Genomic DNA, 22071 nt, shown 5'->3' on the forward strand with positions numbered 1-22071 from the left:
TTTTTTTAATTTTTATTGGAGAATCGTTAATTTACAATGTTGTATTAGTTTCAGATGGACAACAAAGTGATTCAATTTTACATATACATAAATTCAGTCTTTTTTAGATTCTTTATAATTCTTGCTGTATTATCACAAATACTAATATGCAATGCCATATGAAATGTATGAGTGACTATATCATTTTTCATAATATATTCACTTATATTAGGTATTTTGATTATTTTTAATCTTGTAAATTCCTAAAGATTAAATAATACCTGGTTTGCTTTTCTCTTTTATGGTTTCGGTCATGTTGTTAAAGAGATACTACTTACTTTGTGGAAGGGCTTCCCTGGTGGCTCAGATGGTAAAGAATCTGTATGCGATGCGGGAGACCTGGGTTCAATCCCTGGGTTGGGAATATCTCCTGGAGAAGGGCATGACAATCCATTCCAGTATTCTTGCCTGGAGAATCACCATGGGAAGAGGTGCCTGGAGGGGTACAGTCCATGGGGTCTCAAAGAGTCATGTAGAAGTTCTGTTCTGTTCGGTACGACTCTTCTCTTAATTGAACTCTGCCCCATTAAAAAAAATTTTTTTTTTCAACTAGCTATTGAGAACCAGAGACCCCATAATTGCTGATCCATTAGGGCAGTAAACACAGAGCAGATGACTGGGGTCCTCTTCTTGCTGTGACCCAGGCAAGGTGGGTTATTGCTCTTGCCCACATTTGCCCAATGAGGAAGAAGACATCATTGAACTTCCCTGTCAGTCCAGAGGTTAAGACTCTGTGTCTCCAATACAGAGGGTGTGGGTTTGATCCCGGGTCAGAGAACTAGGATCCCACGTGCTACATGGGGTGGCCAAAAAAAAATTTTTTTAATTAAAATAATACTTACTATTTTTCCCTTTATAACTGATAAGCAGTTTAGGGAGAGATATTTCAAAATCTCTCTAGACACTCGTGTTTCTCATCAAATTCTTCCCCTCTGTATATCAGCATCTAATCATGATTCTTACTATGGCATTTAAAATTTGTCAGTGTAATTAAAAAAAAATTTTTTTTGAGAAGTTCTCCTATATGCTAGGGCTTCCCAGGTGGCACAGTGGTAAAGAATCCACCAGCCAATGCAGGAGACAAAAAAGACACAGAGTCGACCTCTGGGTCAGGAAGATCCCCTGGAGAAGGAAATGGCAAACCTACTCCAGTTTCTTGCCTGGGAAATTCCATGGACAGAGGAGCCTGGTGGGCTACAGTCCATGGGGTCACCAGGAGTTGGACATACTGAGCATGCATGCACCTATTTGCTAGGTACTGTTGTAAGTATTTTGTAATAACCCTTTGAAAGTGAAAAAAGTATTAGTTGCTCAGTTGTGTCCGACCCTTTGAGACCCCATGGACTGTAGCCCACCAGGCTCCTCTGTCCATGGCATTCTCCAGGCAGGAATACTGCAGTTGGGTAGTGATTCCCTTCTGCAGGGGATCTTCCCAACACAGGGATCAAACCTGGGTCTCCCACTCTGCAGGCAGATTCTTTACTGTCTAAGCCACCAGGGAAGCCCTAATGACCTTATGAGATAGATATTATTATTATCCCCATTTTTACAGATAAGGAAACTGAGGTATGAAAAAATTATCTGCCCAAGGTCACCCAGCAAGTAAATGTAGGTAAGATTTGAATGCAGGCTGTAGGGCTCCAGGACTTGTGCTCTTATCCACTATATAATACTGCCTGTTCATCTCTCACTGTATGAACTCTCTCTTTACCTATAAGTTTAGTAAGATCTTAACTTCCTATGCTAAGTCACTTCAGTCGTGTCCGACTCTGTGCGACCCCATAGACGGCAGCCCACCAGGCTCCCTGATCCCTGGGATTCTCCAGGCAAGAACACTGGAGTGGGTTGCCATTTCCTTCTCCAATGCATGAAAGTGAAAAGTGATAAGATAAATATTCACTAGTATTTTCTTGACGTGCTTGGATGGCCTCATTTCTTACTTGTAGACCTTGAGATGTTCAGTTGGCAGTTGGAAGTTCGGATTTAGAACCTGAGAAGGAAGCCACAGGTTAAGGTGCTGTTGAAGAGTCATATCCTCTGGTTTTTTGGGTATCAGTTTTCACTGTCAGGTGATCAGTGTTTTCTGACTTTGTCCTTGTTTGTAGCTGACAGGTCAGTCTTTTTTTTGTTTTTTTGACATGTAGTTGATTTATAATGTTGTGTTAATTTCTACTGTATTGCAAAGTGACTTGGTTATACATCATATATATTCTTTTTCGTAGTCTTTTCCATTACGGTTTATCACAGGATACTGAATAGAGTTTCCTATGCTGTAGAGTAGGACCGTGTTGTTTATCCAGCCTCTGTATACTAGTTTGCATCCACTAACGCCAGCCTCCCAATCCTTCCCTCCCCACCCCTGATAGGTCCATCCTGGAGCCACTTTTGGAGCGCAGGGCCTCGTCAGGGGCCAGAGTGGAAGATCTGTCCCTCAAAGAGGAGAGCGAGACTCGGATGAGCAAGTTCAAGATTAAAGACTGGAGTCTGAGCAAGTCCCAGGTCATCGCAGAGAAAGTGCCAGAACCTGATCTGATGGTAAAAACAAAAAACCCAAAACAAGATGACTGTAGGTTTTCCACCGTGTTCCCTGTAGGCAGGCTTTTCACCATTGACATCATACCTGTGAGTGACTAGGTTGAAGCCTGTCATGCTTTCTCAGGACACAGCAGCCTAGGATGGGCTCAGATCTCAGATGGTGCTGAGAAAACCATGTACAGAGATCCAGCTCTCTAAATCAGTAATGGCGCAAGATCTACCCTCAGTGAAAATACGTGGATTGATGCTTAGAGTTGTGGTTCTCACCACCATGTTCCACAAGCCCATCCAAACGTTGTCATTTCCCTTCTTTTAGTTTTAAAAAAAAATAAAAAGTACTTTTTCTTCCATAAGCCACATCATGTTGTTAAATGTGGTGGGACCGGGTATCCCTGAGAATCAGGGTGGCTCATCTCCAAACTAAATGACACAGCCCATTGGCTAGCCAGAAAATAGTCTGTGCACCGGGGATTCCCTGTTTGTGTCTTCACCCTCGTACCCTCCATGTGCTAGTGTGGTAAACTTACAGAGGGCTCCTGGAATTTTGCCCTTTAACAAGATTCTGCTATGCAGACAGGGTTGTTTAAGGAGTATTGATGAGTTTGACCCTCTTCACAGTGACAATGTTTTGCTTTGTTTCCCCCCTCCTCCACTAGAGCCCAACCAAGAAATCACAGAGACCCAAGAGTCTCCAGCTGTCGGACAATCGGCTGACACCATTTCCGGGAGCTTCACCTCCACAGTCAACAGCCCTGAGCCCACCCCCACTCACTCCTAAAGCGACCAGGGCCCTGAGTAAGTTTACCTGTAGAGACCCCTTATAGACCCCTTATTTCACTAGGTGATGGAGTATGTTTATGAATCTGGGCCATTTTTAATCAAAATAACCACAAGGGGTCTGAGATCATAGTCAAGTTGGTTCAGTTTGGTGGTCATGGGTGTCATTCAGTTAGATTAGTGTTTGGCCAGAGTCCTTAGGTTGCTAAGACTCATTAAACTTTTCTATACAGGGAGCCGTGGGGCTTTCCTAGTGGCCCAATGGTAAAGAATCCGCCTGCCAATACAGGAGACACAGGTTCAATCCCTGGGTGGGGAGTAGGAATCCAGGTAGGAACTCCAGTTCAATCCCTGGAGTAAGAAATGGCAACCCACTCCAGTATTCTAGTCTGGAAAATCTAGGAGATTTCCATGGATGGAGAATCCTGGCGGACTACAGCTTCTCTGATCACAAAGAGTCGGACATGACTTAGCAGCAGTACAGGGAGCACCGCAGGGTTTCACTGCCCGTTTTCCAGTGCTGATGGTATAAATGAGATCGATTGGACTAGGACTAGATAGGAAGTAATTTAGGAACTGTTGGCCAAGTAGCCATGTGCTTTATGTGGAGAAGGGTCTGAAAGGATAAGAAATAGACAAATTACACTCAGGTTTGGGGAGTCAGCAGTACACAAGCCCTGAGATGAAGTACAAGGACGCTTAACACAAAGGAGCAGTGGAAGAATAGATCATCACCCCAAACAGGAGACTGTAGTCAGCCAGCGTCAGAGTTAATCAGGCACAGTTTCCTGGAGGAAGTAGATATTGCACTCTTTAAATCAGGGGTATGTAAGTTCTCGGATCTCATGCCTGATGATCTGAGATGGAGCTGATGGAATAATAATAGAAATAAAGTGCATAATAAATGTGATGTGCTTGAATCATCCTGAACCCTTCCCGCCACCACGGTCCATGGAAAAGTTGTCTGCCACAAAACCAGTCCCTAGTGCCAAAAAGGTTGGGGACTGCTGCTTTAAATGATAAATTGTAATAGTCCAATATAACCAGTATTTATTAACTACCTAGTTTGTGACAGATGTTTTTTTCTAAGAACTTGGGATATATCAGAGAACAGAGTAATACCCTAAGTTCTAGAAAATATTCTCATCTTCAGTGTAATAGTGACACCCTTCAACAAAACATGAAATTTTTACTTAAGAATTTCTCATGACGCCTTCTGGTGAAGGAAGGGTGCTACATGTGTCCCAGCGGGTAAGAGGTCTTCATTCTGTCCACAAAAACTGTAGAATGTGACCTTAGCGATTTGTTTGACCAGGTGGTTTAGGGTGGCAGTGTCCAGCGGAAATGCCATGAGATTCCTTGGTGAGTTCATCTCTCTGCTTTCATCTACTTTGTGTCATTTCCAGGCTCCCCATCGTTGCAGACAGATGGACCGACAACGGCTAATGTCCCACCGCCCCCTCCCCCCAAAAGCAAGCCCTATGAGAGCAGCCAGAGGAATTCCACAGAGGTAGGAAGGTGACAGTGGACACTGGGACCGGGGAGCACCCACACTCATGGGAATGTAACCTTGGATTTCCCCAGGTTTTTAATAGGCAGGTTGTCCCATTGATTTGCCACTCTGATCAGTTTTTGATTCATTCCTGAAATGATGAAAGAGAGAGGCATTTTCAATGGGAAGGAAGATGTTTCATTGGATTGAAGGGCCCTCACCCTGGGTCCAGAGGAGGGAAATAAGCCAGGAGTTCTGACTCATACCTGAGTGAATGAGGGATAGTCATTCTGGAAGGGCCTCCCGTGGTTTCCTTTATTCATTCAACACATATTTACTGAGCCCTTACTATACATATGGGCTTCCCAGGTGGCGCTAGTGGTAAAGAACATGCCTGGCAATGCAGGAGACACAAGAGATGCAGGTTTGGTCACTGGGTCAGAAAGATCCCCTGGAGTAGGAAATAGCACCTCACTCTAGTTCTCTTGCCTGGAGAATCCCATGGACAGAGGAGCCTGGTGGGCTATAGTCCATGGGGCTGCAAAGGATCGTACACGGCTGAACACATAGTAATGCTATTTTGGGGAGGCTTCCTTGGTGGCTGAGATGGTAAAGAATCTGCCTGAAATGCAGAAGACCTGGGTTCAATTCCTGGGTCAGGAAGATCCCCTGGAGAAGGGAATGGCACCCTACTCCACTATTCTTGGCTGGAGAATTCCATGGGCAGAGGAACCTGGCAGGCTACAGTCCATGGGGTCACAGAGTTGCACACGACTGAGCAACACACACCCAAAATGGAAAAGGGGGAGATTAAATTAGTCATATCTCTAAAATTTTGCCTTGCAAAGGCTTTATAGATAAACTCAGGTCACTTTTAAGCTAACACTGAATGTTGGAATTGTGGAGGAGAAGGCAAAATTAGGAAGAAAGGGAAGACTCATGTCTCCTTTTGTGTATCCACCCCAACAGATTGCACCCCCACTGCCTGTCCGAAGAGAAGCCATAGTCCCGCCCCCTCCACCTCCAAAAGTACGGAAATCCGGCATCCTTTCTTTTGAGCCTGGATCCCAGTAAGGATCTTATCCTCTCTCTGGAGCTCTGAGCACCTGGACCATGGATGCCTGGGAATTGGCCTTGGAGAAGCAGGGTCCTCATTGCCCAGGGTCCCTGCTGGCCTCCTTTCCTGATCTGGAACTGAGGTTCACCAGCTCAACACTGGTTTCATCTTTTCAAAAGCATCTTTTTGATCCATGCCTGGAAGCTCTGCCATTTCTCCTCCAACCCATGTGGAATTCCAGAGTTGACCACTTCTGTGTTTCTCCCTCACCATTATTACATTTCAGCCTCCAGCACAGAACCACCAGGGTCTCCAGGAGCCTGGATAAGTTCTTCGTTGGTGCTGGTGGTGGGAAAATCCTCACAAACCTACTCCTTAGAGGAATTTCCTGCTTTGCTTCTCAAAAGCTGTACTTAAGACATTGTTTTCTCATGTGGACACACCCTGTGATATAACCTATTGGAAGAGACCAACATCAAGTACTTTGGTAGCCAAAATTATCTATCTTTCTGAGGTTTCCCTGTGCTTTTTTTTTTTTTTTTTTTTTTTTTTTTGCGGGAAAGAACATCTTTTTCATGGAGATTGGCTGCTTTCAAGTAGGAATGGCTATCATCGTTGAAAGAATGTGGACTCAACCGTGAGCCCTGAGCGCCTCTGTTTCCCCCACCCCCACCCACCTAAACTGCCCCCCTCCACCTTCCCAGGAGTTCCCCACACTCCCAACTAACGGTCCTCTCTGCACAGCAGTCACCTCTTCCTACCACTGACTCCCAAGACTCTGACTTTTGCACAGTTTCTTCTATTACCTCGGAGCTCAGATCACTGGATATAAGGGACTTAGAAGCCTGAATTGAACTGCTTTGCTTCGAGATCTCATTGGAATGGTTTGGTGGCCCCCCATCTGCAACCTGATTTTATCCTGGAGAATACAGTGCAATATCTCTCGTTGATTATTTATTCCTTCTTGATTGTTTAATTGATTTGATGATGTGTTCATGATACCCTCATCAGGCCTCTTTTCAGAAGAAAAGGCAGGGTGATTCAGAGGATCAAATATTATCAGCAGATATGTAAACAGCCACACAGAACTAAAGACCTTTTGAGCTCGAAGGCCCTTAAAAGTCCTCCAGCACCCACTCCCCATTTTGTAGATAAGGAAATTGAGGCTAAACACAGAAAATTCTACTACAGACTCTTACTAATAACCCAGCTTTCTCATTGAGTTTATACCTAGATAACATCTCTAGAAGACAACCCTGATGAATTCTTCAGTCCCTACCCCTAGCTGGAACAACAGTGGAAATGTCCCAGATAATTTCTGTACTACTTAGCTTTTTATGGAAAAATAGAAAACATTTAGAGTATGGATGTCCTGGGTCAGCCTGTGGGTATGCTCACCAGGGACTCTTCGGCAGCCTGGCCAGGTCACCTTGCCTTTGAGGTCCAGGAGAGGTGGGGGGTTTCCCAGATGGGTCAATGGTAAAAGAATGTGCCTGCCAGTGTAGGAGATACAGGAGATTTGGGTTCAATCCCTGGGTCGGGAAGATTCTGTGGAGAAGGAAAGGGCAACCCGCTTCACTAACCTTGCCTGGAGAATCCCATGGACAGAGGATCCTGGTGGCTATAGCCCTTAGGAATCGGACACAACTGAGTGACTGAGCACACACAGAGGAGAGAGAGAGAGAGAGTTAACTTCCAAAAATTGGGTTTTTCTTGCCTGCCTCTTTGGGTGCCTGTTTCACCACCACTCCTAGGAGAGACGTGTAAATTCATCACAGCATCAGGGAAGTAAAGCCTCTGAGACGTGTCCAGGGTCACTGAAGAAATGAGAATGCATATTTGCTAGTGCTGTGTTCTTTCTTTGGCTCCACTCAGAACACCCGCATGTGACGTAGCAGAAAGATGTGAAGAAGCCAGGGCTCTGGAAGTAACCCGTTCAGGGTTGAATCAACCCAGCTATGGCCTCTCTCAGCTTTGCACACCCCCTTGAATTATTTTAAATTCTCTTGAGCTTTTTTCACCTTTCAAAATGGAGGTCATCCCTCCCACGCAGACTGCCAGGGGTTCAAGTGAGGCTGACTCTGTGAAGTAGATCCTCACTCTGTGGGCCTTTCTTGTCTGCTGGGCCAACATAATATTTGAAGCTCTCCACAAGCATGATCGATCTTCATTTTTATTTTTTTAGAAGATAATTTGGAGGGTGAGTGCAGATTAGTTCTGCACACAACAGTCCCTCTCTAAAAGGTAGCATCTTATACATTACTAAGGACAAATTGTTAACAAGATCCAAAGACAGGGGACTTCCTTGGTGGTCCAGTGGTTAAAACTCCATCCTTCCAATGCAGGGAGGGGTGGGTTCGATCCCTGGTTGGGGAACTAAGGTTCCACATGCCATGTAGTTTGGCCAAAAAAAATTTTTTTAAAGATCTGGACTTGATTTTAAGTGGCACGAGAAGAGGAGGAAGAGACAATCTGCAGGGCTGACCTGGAACCCAGAGCAGCTTCTGAGAAGTTGCGAGGCAGACTGGCTGGAGGGGATTCATGAGCTTTACATGCTCCCATTAAAATAGAAAGATGTAAACTATGTCACAAAAGAAAGAAACCTGAAGCATGTTCCTTTCAAGTCACAAGGGTGCATTGTAAGTTCTGGCCTTTGGTCAGAGGTTGGGGCTTCCTAAGGGGCACAGTGGTACAGAACCTGTCTGCTGACGCAGGAGACAAGGATTTGATCTCTGAGGAAGATAGATCCCCTGGAGGAGGAGATGGCAACCCGCTCTAGTATTCTTGCCTGAAAAATCCTATGGACAGAGAAGCCTGGTGGCTACAGTCCCTGGGATCACAAAGAGTTAGATGTGACTGAGCACACAGGGACATCCAATAGACCAGTGCCCAAGTACATTTCCTTTTTTGACATAACGTTTTCCCATAAGATTCCCTTCCCACATTCACACAAATCCTAGATCTCTCCTGCCTGAATACACAGGATTCCAGGTCATGTGGTGAATAAGAGGTCCCAGAGGACACTGGACTACTCACTCTTGGTCAGAAAGAGTCCTGTTTGACAAAAGATCCTAAGTAATGTCTGTCCTGAAGTCAAAGAGGAAAGCTGCAAAGCTTTAGGATTACCATAAAGGTAGGCGAAATACTGAAGAAGCAACTGGTCCTTATTTTCCTTGATAAGAACTCAAGTATTGAAAGCCCTTGGAAGTAGCCCCCAAATCGTCACAACCTTTGTGGATGTTGGTTTATGGAATTTTTGTCTGAAATCCTTTCTTCCCTCTCTCTATCTCTCTTTCCATCTGGGCGACTTGTCTTGTTTTGAATTTTTTTTTTCCAAGAATCGTTTCATGCAACATAGATTAAACTCTTACTGAATGCCAGACACTGTCCTAACACCCAGGTTGTGACAAGCCAATGTGTTCAAAGGGAACAGCCCCTGATACGAGGATTGTGGTGTGTCATGGGAGTGGCAAGACAGTGGCATTAGCCTTAAGGGAAGCCATAAATAAGGTGCTGGGCCAGGGGTTGCTTTCTCCTTCTCCACCTTCATGCCTTGATTCCAAAATTACAGTTGTTTTCCCCTGTCAGACCCATTAAAAAAACAACTGCCACCCTCAGATCGCTAAGACAGAGCCAGAGATCAAGCAGGATATGAGATTATAAGCCGCATTTTCTAATTCTAAGCTTGGAGACTCCTTTCCCTCTCCTTGCCCTTGGGTCATGGGGTGATTTCTTGTTTTGAAATTAAGGTGTAACATTCAGACAGTTAAGGTCACAAATCTTAGGTATACAGATGAATCCAATTTGATAATAGTGTACACTCAAGTTACCACCTCAGAGAGCCACAGGCTTCTCCCAGCCATATGGAAGTCTCCCTGGCATCTGCTGTCATTTATCAAACGCATTTAGAGGGCCCTTCCATTTGTACTGTCCTTCCTGTCATGTTGCAGGTTTAATGAAAAGGAAAGGAAAAAACCCTACTATCAACACACAAGACTTTATAAAGGGTGTTCATTTGGCAGGTCAATTTGGTCAGTCCCTGGCCCTTAACCTGAATTTCTTCATATAAAGTACATGTATACATGTATATATATATGTGTGTGTATTTGAGGTTACATGATTTTAGAATCCTTTCAGGCCTAGCTTTCTTTTAAGTGAATGAAAAAGAGGGGTGGAGAGTCAGAAGAAATCTTAAGTTTCTCTTCCAAAGCTTTTAAATCCTTACCTCATGACTAAGTAGTAGTGTAAAGTTAATGGAAAAGGTAAGTTGCCCTTTGGGTGGGTTGAGAGTGGAATTATCAGTTTTACTCTACAAAAGGAGAATGTTTTCCTTTTAAGTTCATGATTTCAGGCTGATGCTTACAGTCCAGCCAAGGCTTATCTGCTTTCTATGCATCCCAGACTTATCCATTAGCCACATTTTGTGAATTGTTCATCCAAACTTTGTCAAAAGCCCAGTTGCCTTGATTGTGTGAACTAGTTGGGTTTCAAACACAAAGGGGTAAGAAGATATGCACTGAAGTAGAAAACATTTTGTTCAGATTTGCTGTAATTTATTTTTTAAATTAAAAATGGAAATGTATTTTAAAGTTTGTGTATTTAGTTGATTATTACCCTTATATTAATTAGGGCTTCCCTGGTGGCTCAGAGGTTAAAGCGTCTGCCTCCAATGCGGGAGGCCCAGGTTCCATCCCTGGGTCAGGAAGATCCTCTGGAGAAGGAAATGATACCCATTCCAGTATTCTTGCCTGGAGAATCCCATGGACGGAGGAGCCTGGTGGGCTACAGTCCACGGGGTTGCACAGAGTTGGACACGACTGAGCGACTTCACTATACTATTAATGAAATGACTTCATTCCTGAACATTTCCCTATTGACGCATCACACTCAACAGTCTCTCTTGGTCTCGTTTCATTCCAGGTGGTCCTATTTGTTTTAAACTTGTACTGTGGGGGTCACAGAACCATCTTTGCCTAAAAGCAATCAAAACTGCACACTGTTTGGTTCTTTCTCCACCCACACCCCATTCATCCCATGGCATGTGAGCTGATGGTTTTCTGATAGCTATTTAATACAATAAGTCCTGTTCCTTCACTCATTCACCACAAATAATTAGGCATAGTTGTGGCACTAGTGGTAAAGAACCCTCCTACCAATGCAGGGGACAGAAAGAGACACGGGTTTGATCCCTGAGTAAGGAAGATTCCCTGGAGTAGGAAATGGCAACCTGCTCCAGTATTCTTGCCTAGAGAATCCCATGGGCAGAGGAGCCTGGCAGGGATCATGGAGTCACAAACAGTTGGAGCATAAGCACAGTGGTGTTAGGAAGTGTTCTCGTTTCATTCTTTTACATGTAGCTGTCCAGTTTTCCCAGCAACATTTATTGAAGAGGCTGTCTTTGCCCCATTGAATATTCTTTCCTCCTTTGACAAAAATAAGATACGCATAGGTGCATGGGTTTATTTCTGGGCTTTCTGTCTTGTTCCATTGGTCTATATTTCTGTTTTTGTGCCAATACCACACTGTCTTGAAGCATGGTGGCTGCGATGGAGCAGAAGTGCGGCCAAGAGGAGCTACCCCACGTCCAAGGTAAGGAGCAGTGGCTGCGCTTTACTGGAGCAGCCGTAAAGAAATGCCCCACGTCCAAGGTAAGAGAAACCCAAGTAAGACGGTAGGCACAGAGGGCATCAGAGGGCAGACAAACTGAAACCACAAACACAGACAGCTAGCCAATCTGATCACACAGACCACAGCCTTGTCTAACTCAATGAGACTAAGCCATGCCATGTGTGGCCACCCAAGATGGATGGGTCATGGTGCAGAGGTCTGACAGAATGTGGTCCACTGGAGAAGGGAATGGCAAACCACTTCAGTATTCTTGCCTTGAGAACCCCATGAACAGTATGAAAAGGCAAAAAGATACAAAACTGAAAGATGAACTCCCCAGGTTGGTAGGTGCCCAAGATGCTACTGGAGATCACTGTAGAAAACTCCAGAAAGAATGAAGGGATGGAGCCAAAGCAAAAACACCACCCAGTTGTGGGTGGGACTGGTGATAGAAGCAAGGTTCAATGCTGTGAAGAGCAATATTGCATAGGAACGTGGAATGTTAGGTCCATGAATCAAGGCAAATAGGAAGTGGTCAAACAGGAGATGACAAGAGTGAACATCAACATTCTAGAAATCCCTGAACTAAGATGGACTACAATGGGTGAATTTAACTCAGATGACCGTTATATCTACTACTGTGGGCAGGAATCCCTTAGAAGAAATGGAGTAGCCATCATAGTCAACAAATGAGTCTAAATGCAGTACTTGGATGCAATCTCCAAAACGACAGAATGATCTCTGTTCATTTCCAAGGCAAACCATTCAATGTCATGGTAATTCAAGTCTATTCCCCGACCAGTAACACTGAAGAAGCTGAAATTGAACAGTTCTATGAAGACCTACAAGACCTTCTAGAACTAACACCCAAAAAATATGTCCTTTTCATTATAGGGGACTGGAATCCAAAAGTAAGAAGTCAAGAAACACCTGGAGTAACAGGCAAATTTTGCTTTGGAATACAGAATAAAGGAGAGCAAGACTTCACATTCCAGGATGTCTGGCTCTAGGTGAGTGATCACACCATCGTAATTATCTGGGTCATGAAGATCTTTTTGGTACAGTTCTTCTGTGTATTCTTGCCACCTCTTCTTAATATCTTCTGCTTCTGTTAGGTCCATACCATTTCTGTCCTTTATTGAGCCCATCTTTGCATGAAATGTTCCCTTGGTATCTCTAATTTTCTTGAAGAGATCTCGTCTTTCCCATTCTGTTGTTTTCCTCTATTTCTTCGCATTGATCGCTGAGGAAGGCTTTCTTATCTCTTCTTGCTATTCTTTGGAACTCTGCATTCAGTTGCTTATATGTTTCCTTTTCTCCTTTGCTTTTTGCTTCTCTTCTTTTCACAGCTATTTGTAAGGCCTCCCCAGACAGCCATTTTACTTTTTTGCATTTCTTTTTCATGGGGATGGTCTTGATTCCTGTCTCCTGTACAATGTCATGAACCTGAGTCCAAATTTGTATGCAACAGTTAGAACTGGATATGAAACAACAGACTGGTTCCAAATAGGAAAAAGAGTACATCAAGGCTGTATATTGTCACCCTGCTTATTTAACTTATATGCAGAGTACATCATGAGAAATGCTGGGCTGGAAGAAGCACAAGCTGGAATCGAGATTGCCGGGAGAAATCTCAATAACCTCAGATATGCAGATGAGACCACCCTTATGGCAGAAAGTGAAGAAGAACTCAAAAGCCTCCTGATGAAAGTGAAAGAGGAGAGTGAAAAAGTTGACTTAAAGCTCAACATTCAGAAAACTAAGATCATGGCATCTGGTCCCATCACTTCATGGGAAATAGATGGGGAAACAGTGGAAACAGTGTCAGACTTTATGTTCTGGGCTCCAAAATCACTGCAGATGGTGATTGCAGCCATGAAATTAAAAGACGCTTACTCCTTGGAAGGAAAGTTTTGACCAATCTAGATAGCATATTCAAAAGCAGAGACATTACTTTGCCAACAAAGGTCCGTCTAGTCAAGGCTATGGTTTTTCCTGTGGTCATGTATGGATGTGAGTGTTGGACTGTGAAGAAAGCTGAGCGCCGAAGAATTGGTGCTTTTGAAGTGTGGTGTTGGAGATGACTCTTGAGAGTCCCTTAGACTTCAAGGAGATCCAACCAGTCCATTCTGAAGGAGATCAGCCCTGGGATTTCTTTGGAAGGAATGATGCTGAAGCTGAAACTCCAGTACTTTGGCCACCTCATGCGAAGAGTTGACTCATTGGAAAAGACTGATGCTGGGAGGGATTGGGGGCAGGAGGAGAAGGGGATGACAGAGGATGAGATGGCTGGATGGCATCACTGACTTGATGGACATGAGTCTGAGTGAACTCCGGGATTTGGTGATGGACAGGGAGGCCTGGCGTGCTGTGATTCATGGGGTCGCAAAGAGTCGGACACGACTGAGTGACTGAACTGAACTGATTATAGGTAGTCAATTCTGGAGAATGAATGGTGCCAGTGCTGTTTGACCAGGGGACACGGGAACACCAGACACCTGTCTTCAACTGACTATAATCTATATATTTCTGAACTGAAGTAATCAGAAAAATCAGACAAGGGAACAGTATTATTTTTAGGGCTTGGTCCAAACCTTATTATGCACTTCTTGCTCTGATGAACCTAGAGGGACCAAAGGGAGCCCAAAAGATCATTGGACCAGGAGCCCAGTGAGGCCTCCTTTCCCCGAGGCCTCTCCCAGGCTCTGGTTGACTTACAAAGGGATTGGAGACAATCTGGGAGTGAGTGGGGAAACTTTGGCCTTGGCCCCATCTAACTTCTGTAGGTCAAAGAGAAAGCTTTCACCCCATAGAAAACTGGACTGAATTGGTATTGGGCTTAGAGCAATTGTCCTGTGAGTGCAGGGTGGTGGTGGGAATGGGGGAGGAAGGGAGCCATGTGATTCCTTGAGTCAACAATAACATTGCCTTTGTGTTATCTCCTCTTCTCTGCAACCTCCCCCCCTCCCACCACGCTGTGAACACATTTAGAAGCACCCCCTTGGAGGCTTGTGGGCTTCCCAGGTGGCACTAGTGGTAAAAAACCTGCCTGCCAGTGCAGGAGACATAAGAGACACTTGTTCGATCCCTGAGTCAGGAAGATCCCCTGGAGGAGGCCCTGGCAACATACTCCAGAATTCTTGCCTGGAGAATCCTTTGGACAGAGGAGCGTGGTAGGCTACAGTCCATAGGGTCACAAAGAGCTGGACTTCAGCGACTTAGCACACTAGTGTGCATGGAGGCTTACCATGCCCCTCCCACACCAGAGTTCTGAGTTAGAGAAAGACTTAACATTTATGCCATTTTATTCCCAATACAAGCACTTCCATCACGAAATCCATGCAACCTGGTGTAAGAATTTCTGAAATTCACACAATTTACAGATGTTAAATGGGTCATAGATTTCAAAATCAGAATTATACTTCAGTGTTATCAGTTTTTCTGGTCCTGTGGATTTATATCTTCCTCTGCCCAGTTTCCTCTTCAATCAGACTTTCCTGAAAAATAAATCAGTAATAAATATATCAAAGTTGATTTTCTGAGCTGAATGTCAACTTTTTTTGACATTTAAATTTTTTTAAATATTGATATTTAAATAATAGATCCATTTGTTTTTTTTTCACACTAAAAAGTGCTAGAGAGCTGGATCATGCTTTGTGAATCAAATAAGCATAAGATCTATTAATACATTGTTTCTAAGTATAGGGTGTGAGGACAGAGGTGAAAGAGAAGTTTGTCTTTTGACTTGTTCATCTATTATTAATCCAGTCTTTGCCTCAATTCTGTCTTTCTAGTGTCATATTCAGAAAATGTCACAGCTTGCTTTTATTTTATCATGAGGTAAGTAGAATTGAAAAAAGGAAATAAAGATATTCATCCACTTTTTAAAAAAAAAATGATTTTTACATTTTACTGATTTATTTTAAAAAATGTATTTGGCTGTACCTGGTCTTAGTTGCGGCAGGTGGGATCTAGTTCTCTGACCAGGGATTGAACTCGGGCCCTCTGCACTGGGAGCACGGAACCTTAGCCACTGGACCACTAGAGAAGTCCCTGTCCACTTTTTCTTTGTCCTATCACTCATCTGCAGATGTGATGTATTCAGGCTTTCTCTGTTCCTGGGCATAACTGAAAATGAACTGTAATGCTTTCTCCATAGAATTCTCCAGGCAAGAATACTGGAGTGGGTTGCCATGCCCTTCTCCAGGGGATCTTCCCAACCCAGGGATTGAACCCAGGTCTCCCACACTGCAGATAGATTCTACACCATCTGAGCCACCAGGAAAGCCTGTAATGCCTTCTAACTGCTGCAAATAAGTGGACCACATTGCTCAGAGAATATCAATATTGAATTCAGGATTCAATTTCTATATTCAAGTCTCTTTATATATATATTATATATATATATATATATTTTTTTTTTTTTAAATGAAAAACCTACATTGAGTTAGTAGATTTCCATTTAGGGTGGGAATTTGGAAACTGGTTTGTCCAATCAGAAAACCAGAAATCAAATCTGTAGCTCTGAATTGTAAATTGATCAGTTGGGGATTTTTTATTCCAAAAAGAAAGAAAATTCTGTAGCACACCATTTTTGATTTCTACATTTCCTGGAGAAAACCGTGTTATACCAAGAACTCTTGAAGAATTTGGTGGAAAAGTGTGGATTAGCCTAGAGGAGAATGATCTAGAGAGTTTGATGAATATACTTGCAGCACTGACAGGTAGCTATGGAAAGAAATTTGTCAGTCATTCCTAAGCCAGAGCTGAGATTAGTGGACACAGTTTGCAAAGAGATTTCAATTTAAGAAATGAAAAAAGGTTCCAGCTATTAGTATTGTGTAACCACTGAGAAAGGGTGTTAAGAAATGACAAGGGCCCAGTACAAGAGGAATTCAGGCCGTCAGGAAGGTAAGCCCTGCAGTGGCTGAGAGGGAGTTGTCCTAAGAGGATGACCAAAGAAGTGGTACCCAGGACCCATCCATCTCTAAGGTGTCATGTTATTAACATTGTAACTCACCAGAGCTGCCTTCAGGTCCCTCAGAGGAGAATGGGACTGGTGAACAATGCACCCACAGCACTTAGGTTCTACTGGCTGATCGACCTCTTTGGCTATCTGCGAATAAAGATTATTGAAGATGGAGGTAAAGAAATGCGATTTTTTGTTTCCACCAAAAATTGTGTGTGGAAGGTGAAGTCAGGGGACTGTGGGACTGAGAAAGTTGAGAGTTGGGATGGGGACTTTTTTTTTTTCAATTCTCCTTTTAAAAAATGTTAATTTTTTTTTATTTTCTGGCTGCACCATGCAACATGTAGGATTTTTAGATTTTTTTTTATGGGATACTGTCAGACACTTTTATAGATTGGTGTGCAGCTCCGGAGGTCATAGTAAGGAGAGAGAATATTTTTCTCCCTAGAAGTGATGAGAATGAAGTACTTCGAACCTCACAAGGAGATGGTATACAAAAAAATACAAGAGCTTACAGTTATGACTAGGATTGATCTAATTTTCTAGTTTTTACTAAATATGTCATAGTTAATAGAGAATTGCTTCACAAATAGTCTGTGGAGAGGATTCTGGGCTGCTTTATTTCATACTGTGCATGTGCTAAGTCACTTCAGTCATGTCCGCCTCTTTGCAACCCCATGGACTGTAGCTTGCCAGGCAAGAATATTGGAGTGGGTTGCCATTTCCTCCTCCAGGGGATCTTCCTGACCCAGAGATGGAACCCAGGTCTCCTGCATTACAGGCAGATGATTCTTTACCACTGAGCCACCTGGGAAGCCTTATTGTTTCTAGGTCTTTTGGGAATTCTGTATCCTTAGAGTGTAGCTCGCTCCTTTGCACCTGTTCCTCTGGAATCATTCCTGTTCTTTGTTCCATTGGTATCTGTCTGAATTAAAGCAGGAATGGGGCTTGACTTGGGAAGTGCCTATCTCCCCAAGAATACCTGGGTCAGGGGCAAGAATCCAAGCACACTTGGGCACACAAAGGATTTTAGTATCCTTCAGTTGGATCACATAAGCCACGTCTCATTTTGAAGTTGAGAGGGACTTACCTCTTGGAAAGAATCAATCACATTCTCAGCATTTCTCTTTCCTCCAGGGCGCAGCCCATAGGACCAGTGTTGACCAGAGCAACCCACCACACAGAGAGTCAGCAGGATTAATCCAGCTAGAAGTTTGGGAGTCGGCTCCATTCTGAGGAATATCAACACAGTGATAAAAATAGACCCAGACTGGGTTAAGCAAAGACCTCTTTGGTGAAAAGCCTCACACTGGGGTCACTCACCCCGCAGAAGACGAAAGTGGGAGTGATCTACAGTTTTCACATAAAAGTACTTTCTTGCCTTGGAGACAAAGCCAGTCCTTTAACATGTTGAGTACTTTTCAGAATTAAACTGTTCTGATTTTTATTATTTATTTGCTTATCCAAACCTCAGGATTCCACCTTTATCAAATTCACTTTTTGCCTTAGTACTTTCTCCCCCTGTGATTGAGATTCTTTCCTGAGATAAAGAAAATTGGGCCATCTGCTCTGAAAAGTGGCTCCGACTAGAAGTCTGGCTAATAAAAGTTGCTTGACATTAAATGGTTACCCTGTGGTGCTAATTGTGTTTTGCTGAGTGTGTGTCCTTTGGTCCTCCACATGGACGCTGACTGGACCATCTGTGAGCACGAGAGAGGACCTCACACTTTTCAAAGCTCCGAGTCCCAGACCAGCTGCCTCCCTGGCCACAGCAGCCTTCAGCCATCTGATGACATGTGGAATTCTCACAGATTAAATTTCCATTGGTGGGGAAGAAGCTAAAGACAGAACCAAATATTGGTTGATGAGCTCTTGCAGTTCCCCACAGGCTGGAGCTCTGTGGCTGGAGGTGACAAGGACCAAGAAGGTCAAGGCTTCTATAGACACCACACCTGGCCTTAAGCCCTTAGGGTATAAAATGCCCTATAGATAGACAATAGCATGCAGTCTAAACAAAAGTGCTAGAAATACAAAGCATTTTACCTGTTTGAGAGCAGAGAGTCCCCCAAATCTCAAGCTTCCTTTGAAGTGTGTTGAATCTGACTGTTCATTTTTCTAGCTTCCTTTTTATATGAAACTCTTCCAAGACACTGAAATCTTCCCCACTGGTAAACTGCATTGCACATGGACTGTATGTGTGTGTGTGTTTTGTTTTTTTTTAATAGTAATTTCTTAAAGCCTCACATCAAGCCCTTAATGGTGTATATAATTGGAACACCCACTGGTGTACCTGTTAAATTTAGTTAAATCTTGGCCATTAAAATCTCACCTAAGACTTTTATAGTCGAGGCCACAATTCAGAGATTAAAATCTAACTAGGTAGAATTCCCTTGAGGAAACTGACAGGCCAATCAAGAGTTCAAGGAAAATAGCTGTCTTAGACTAAGTCATGCTAAATGGCACACATGGAAACTGTCACTAAGGAGCCCATGTAATAGTAATTGTATAGTCAGGATGATTAGGAGCAGCTCTCAGCTCTTAGATTCCCCATGTGTAAAATGAGCTGAGTTATAAGTAATAAGAAGTGAATATTGGTACTGTCCCAAACCCATACAGAATCGCTAAAGTAGATGGTAGGAGTTTGGAAATCCCCTAGTCTTCTACCCTCCAGGTTTCTTCTTTGACTATTTTTTTTTTTTTAATTTTTATCTGTGCGTAGTTGATCGACAAGGCTGTGTTACCCTCTGTTGTACAGCAAAGAGAACCAGCCACACACATACATATACCCGCTCTCTCTCCCAACTCTCCTCCCTTATAGGTCATCACAGAGTATTGGGTAGAGTTCCCTGTGTATACAGCAGGTCTATTTATTTAACTTTTTTGGCCCTATCATGCAGGATCTTAATTCCCCAACCAGGGATCGAACTCGCACCCTCTCCAGTGGAAGTGTGGAATCTCAACTGCTGGACCACCAGATAAGTCTCTTTATTTTTAAAAATTGGAGTATTGTTGACTTACAATGTTGTGTTAGTTTCAGGTGTACAGCAAATATATATACATATATTCTTTTTCAGGTGCTTTTCCCTTATAGGTTATTACAAAATATTGAGTGTAGTTCCCTGTGCTATACAGTATGTCCTTGTTGTTTATGTTTTATATATGGTAATATATGTATCATCTGCTGATCCCAAACTCATTTATCCCCCTCCTTTTTCCTCTGGTAACCCTAAATGTGTTTTCTATGTCTCGGATTCTATTTCAGTTTTGTAAATAAGCTCATTTGTATCATGTTTGAGATCTCACATATAAACAACAGCCTATGATGTTTTTGTCTGTCTGGTTTACTTAGTATGATAATCTCTAGGTCCATCCATGTTGCTGCAAATGGTATTATTCTGTTTTTTTATGGCGAAGTAGTATTCCATCCTGTATATACACCACATTGTCTTTCTTGCAAGCCTTCTACAGTATCAAAAAGGTCAGGAGAAATGTTGCAGTTTGAATGTGCTAAGTGCAAAAACAACCAGCCAGAGGTTCAGCTCATTTCAGTAGATGGTTATTGAGTTAAAAGACACAAATCCCTATGCTAAAGGTCGTGGGAGTACAAAGATGAGAGATAATATGGCATGTGAATGAGGCTAACCTTGCTCATTATCACAGCCCTGCAAAGCAGATCTCATGATCTAAATTTCAGAGATAGACATTCCACCCCAGAAGTGAGCTAATGGACGTTATATTTACACAGTAAAAGCATTTAAAAAACAGAACCATTACTCTTTATTCTATTTATTTGAATACATGATTATCTTCTCCTAATTTACCCAAGTCATGATACTCAAAGATCGCATCTTATTTAAACATCTATTAGTAAGTCCCCAGGATTTAGTCAGCATTCAATAGATAGGAATGAATGAATGAAAGGTAAGGACCTTTTAACCTGATTAGATCTGTTTCCTCTTCTGTATCAAAGATGTGTTTTAACTGACTCAGAATGAAATCTTCATGTCCAGTTGGATGAAGGTCTGTTACATTCACTAAGCAGTAAATTGTTTCAAAATAACTGGATGTGTATTCACTTTAGAGTTAAGATTGGAAATTTCTCCTTGAGTAGGATGCTAGATCAGTCAGCTGTTGCCCAATGTTCTCTGGAAATAATTAATTACATCTACAAGGATTTTGGCATAAAAAGCAATATTGGTCCACCCAAATAAACTTCTTTGCCCAGCCACCTCTGTGGAGGTTGTCAGATATGTGATAGGGTAGAGAAGAGGATGAACTTTAATTGCAAATCTAGGGGGAATTAGAAAATAGAATGTAAGTGATTGATTTTATCTCATTTAGACACTTTGAATAATTTAAGCGCCATTCTGACATGGAGGAATGGAACCTCATCTCCCTATGAAGGTAATGAGAGGCTGGTTTTCAACAAGAGTCCATTTTGTTTGAACGATGGATGCTGTTTAAGGTGTGATGTGCTTGTAACAGTATTGCTGAAGCAGATGTGTCTTTGGTTGAGACTAATGAAAGGGCAGTTGAGGCTTTGACCCTTGTCATGTTAATCTTTTATCCCTGGTTAAGCTTCCCTGGATTACTGGTAGCCAATTTCCGTCAGTTGACATTCAGTCTTTGAAAAATGCTTTGAAATTTTTAGATGAATGCAGCCACATGGTCTGTGAATTCCTTCACTATGCGTCATGCCCTTGAAGCCTGCCTTAGCATTGTCATAGATCTCAAGGGCAAAGGCCAAACTTGTTTATTTTCTACAGCACCGAATCGGGTATCAAATATACAATTAATGGAATGTGGAGGTTTGGTGACAAACTGATCCTTGTCACAGTTCCAACGACAGATCAATTTGCCATGAAGCTGAATTTAGTAAATAGGATTTAAATAATTGAATTTTACACTTAAACACTTTTCCCCCCTAAATTTAGAAATCTCCTAAATTTTAAAGTATGGCTCTATAAAGGGAAAATGGCTTTTTTTTTTAGCATTTTAAAAAAGCACCTCAAAATTACTAAAATGTAACAATAATGATTTAGTAGGTAGAACTAGTGGTAAAGAATCTACCTCCCAGTGCAAGAGAAGCAAAAGACGTGGGTTTGATCCCTGGCTTGGGAAGATCCCCCGGAGGAGTAAATGGCAACCCACTCCAATATTCTTGCCTGGGTAGCCCATGAACAGAGGAGTCCATGGGGTCACAAAGTCAGACACAACTGAGCAAATGAATACAACACACACAATCTTGCTGAATGACAGATGGAAACCTTCTTTGTCCTAATGTAAAATCTCAGCAGGAAGGACTCATGAACTCCTGCTGACATATCTAAGGTTGTGACAGGGTTTCAGATAATTAATCCTTGCATAAGGTACTTTGTGAAAAATAATAACTGCTTTTCCTTGTAGAGTTGTACCTTTTAAAGACAATATTTCCTTGGAGATTTAAAAAACTACTAGGGTTTTTCATATATTAAAGATTAAAGTTGACTAGGGGTAGATTTATTGCCAATTCATAAAATGAACAGTTGGAGAAAATACCCCAAGTCTTGATTTATGATGGTAAACTTTGTAAGAAAATGAATATACAATATTTCA

General features: G+C 42.6%; 2 protein-coding genes across 5 annotated transcripts in view; one reads left to right on the forward strand and one right to left on the reverse strand.

Annotated features, from left to right (window-relative positions):
• The window catches only part of DOCK5 (dedicator of cytokinesis 5), a 281525-nt gene extending 271036 nt beyond the window's left edge, over positions 1-10489 (forward strand). For all 3 annotated transcript variants that reach the window (XM_044940174.2, XM_044940173.2, XM_025281882.3), the window contains exons 49-52: positions 2406-2574; positions 3231-3369; positions 4758-4861; positions 5813-10489. In XM_044940174.2, the coding sequence (XP_044796109.2) occupies positions 2406-2574; positions 3231-3369; positions 4758-4861; positions 5813-5917 (517 nt within the window). In that variant the 3' untranslated portion in view covers positions 5918-10489. The remainder of the gene's footprint in view (positions 1-2405; positions 2575-3230; positions 3370-4757; positions 4862-5812) is intronic.
• A 4142-nt stretch (positions 10490-14631) lies between these two features.
• On the reverse strand, positions 14632-19405 carry GNRH1 (gonadotropin releasing hormone 1). 2 transcript variants are annotated; one of them, NM_001290947.1, is given in 4 exon segments: positions 14805-15004; positions 16528-16623; positions 17567-17708; positions 18520-18557. In NM_001290947.1, coding segments are annotated over 3 exon segments (279 nt in total). In that variant the 5' UTR covers position 17708; positions 18520-18557; the 3' UTR covers positions 14805-14962.
• Between the last annotated feature and the right edge of the window lie 2666 nt (positions 19406-22071).

The sequence above is a fragment of the Bubalus bubalis genome, chromosome 3 (assembly GCF_019923935.1).
Source record: "Bubalus bubalis isolate 160015118507 breed Murrah chromosome 3, NDDB_SH_1, whole genome shotgun sequence".
Classification (NCBI taxonomy): domain Eukaryota; kingdom Metazoa; phylum Chordata; class Mammalia; order Artiodactyla; family Bovidae; genus Bubalus; species Bubalus bubalis.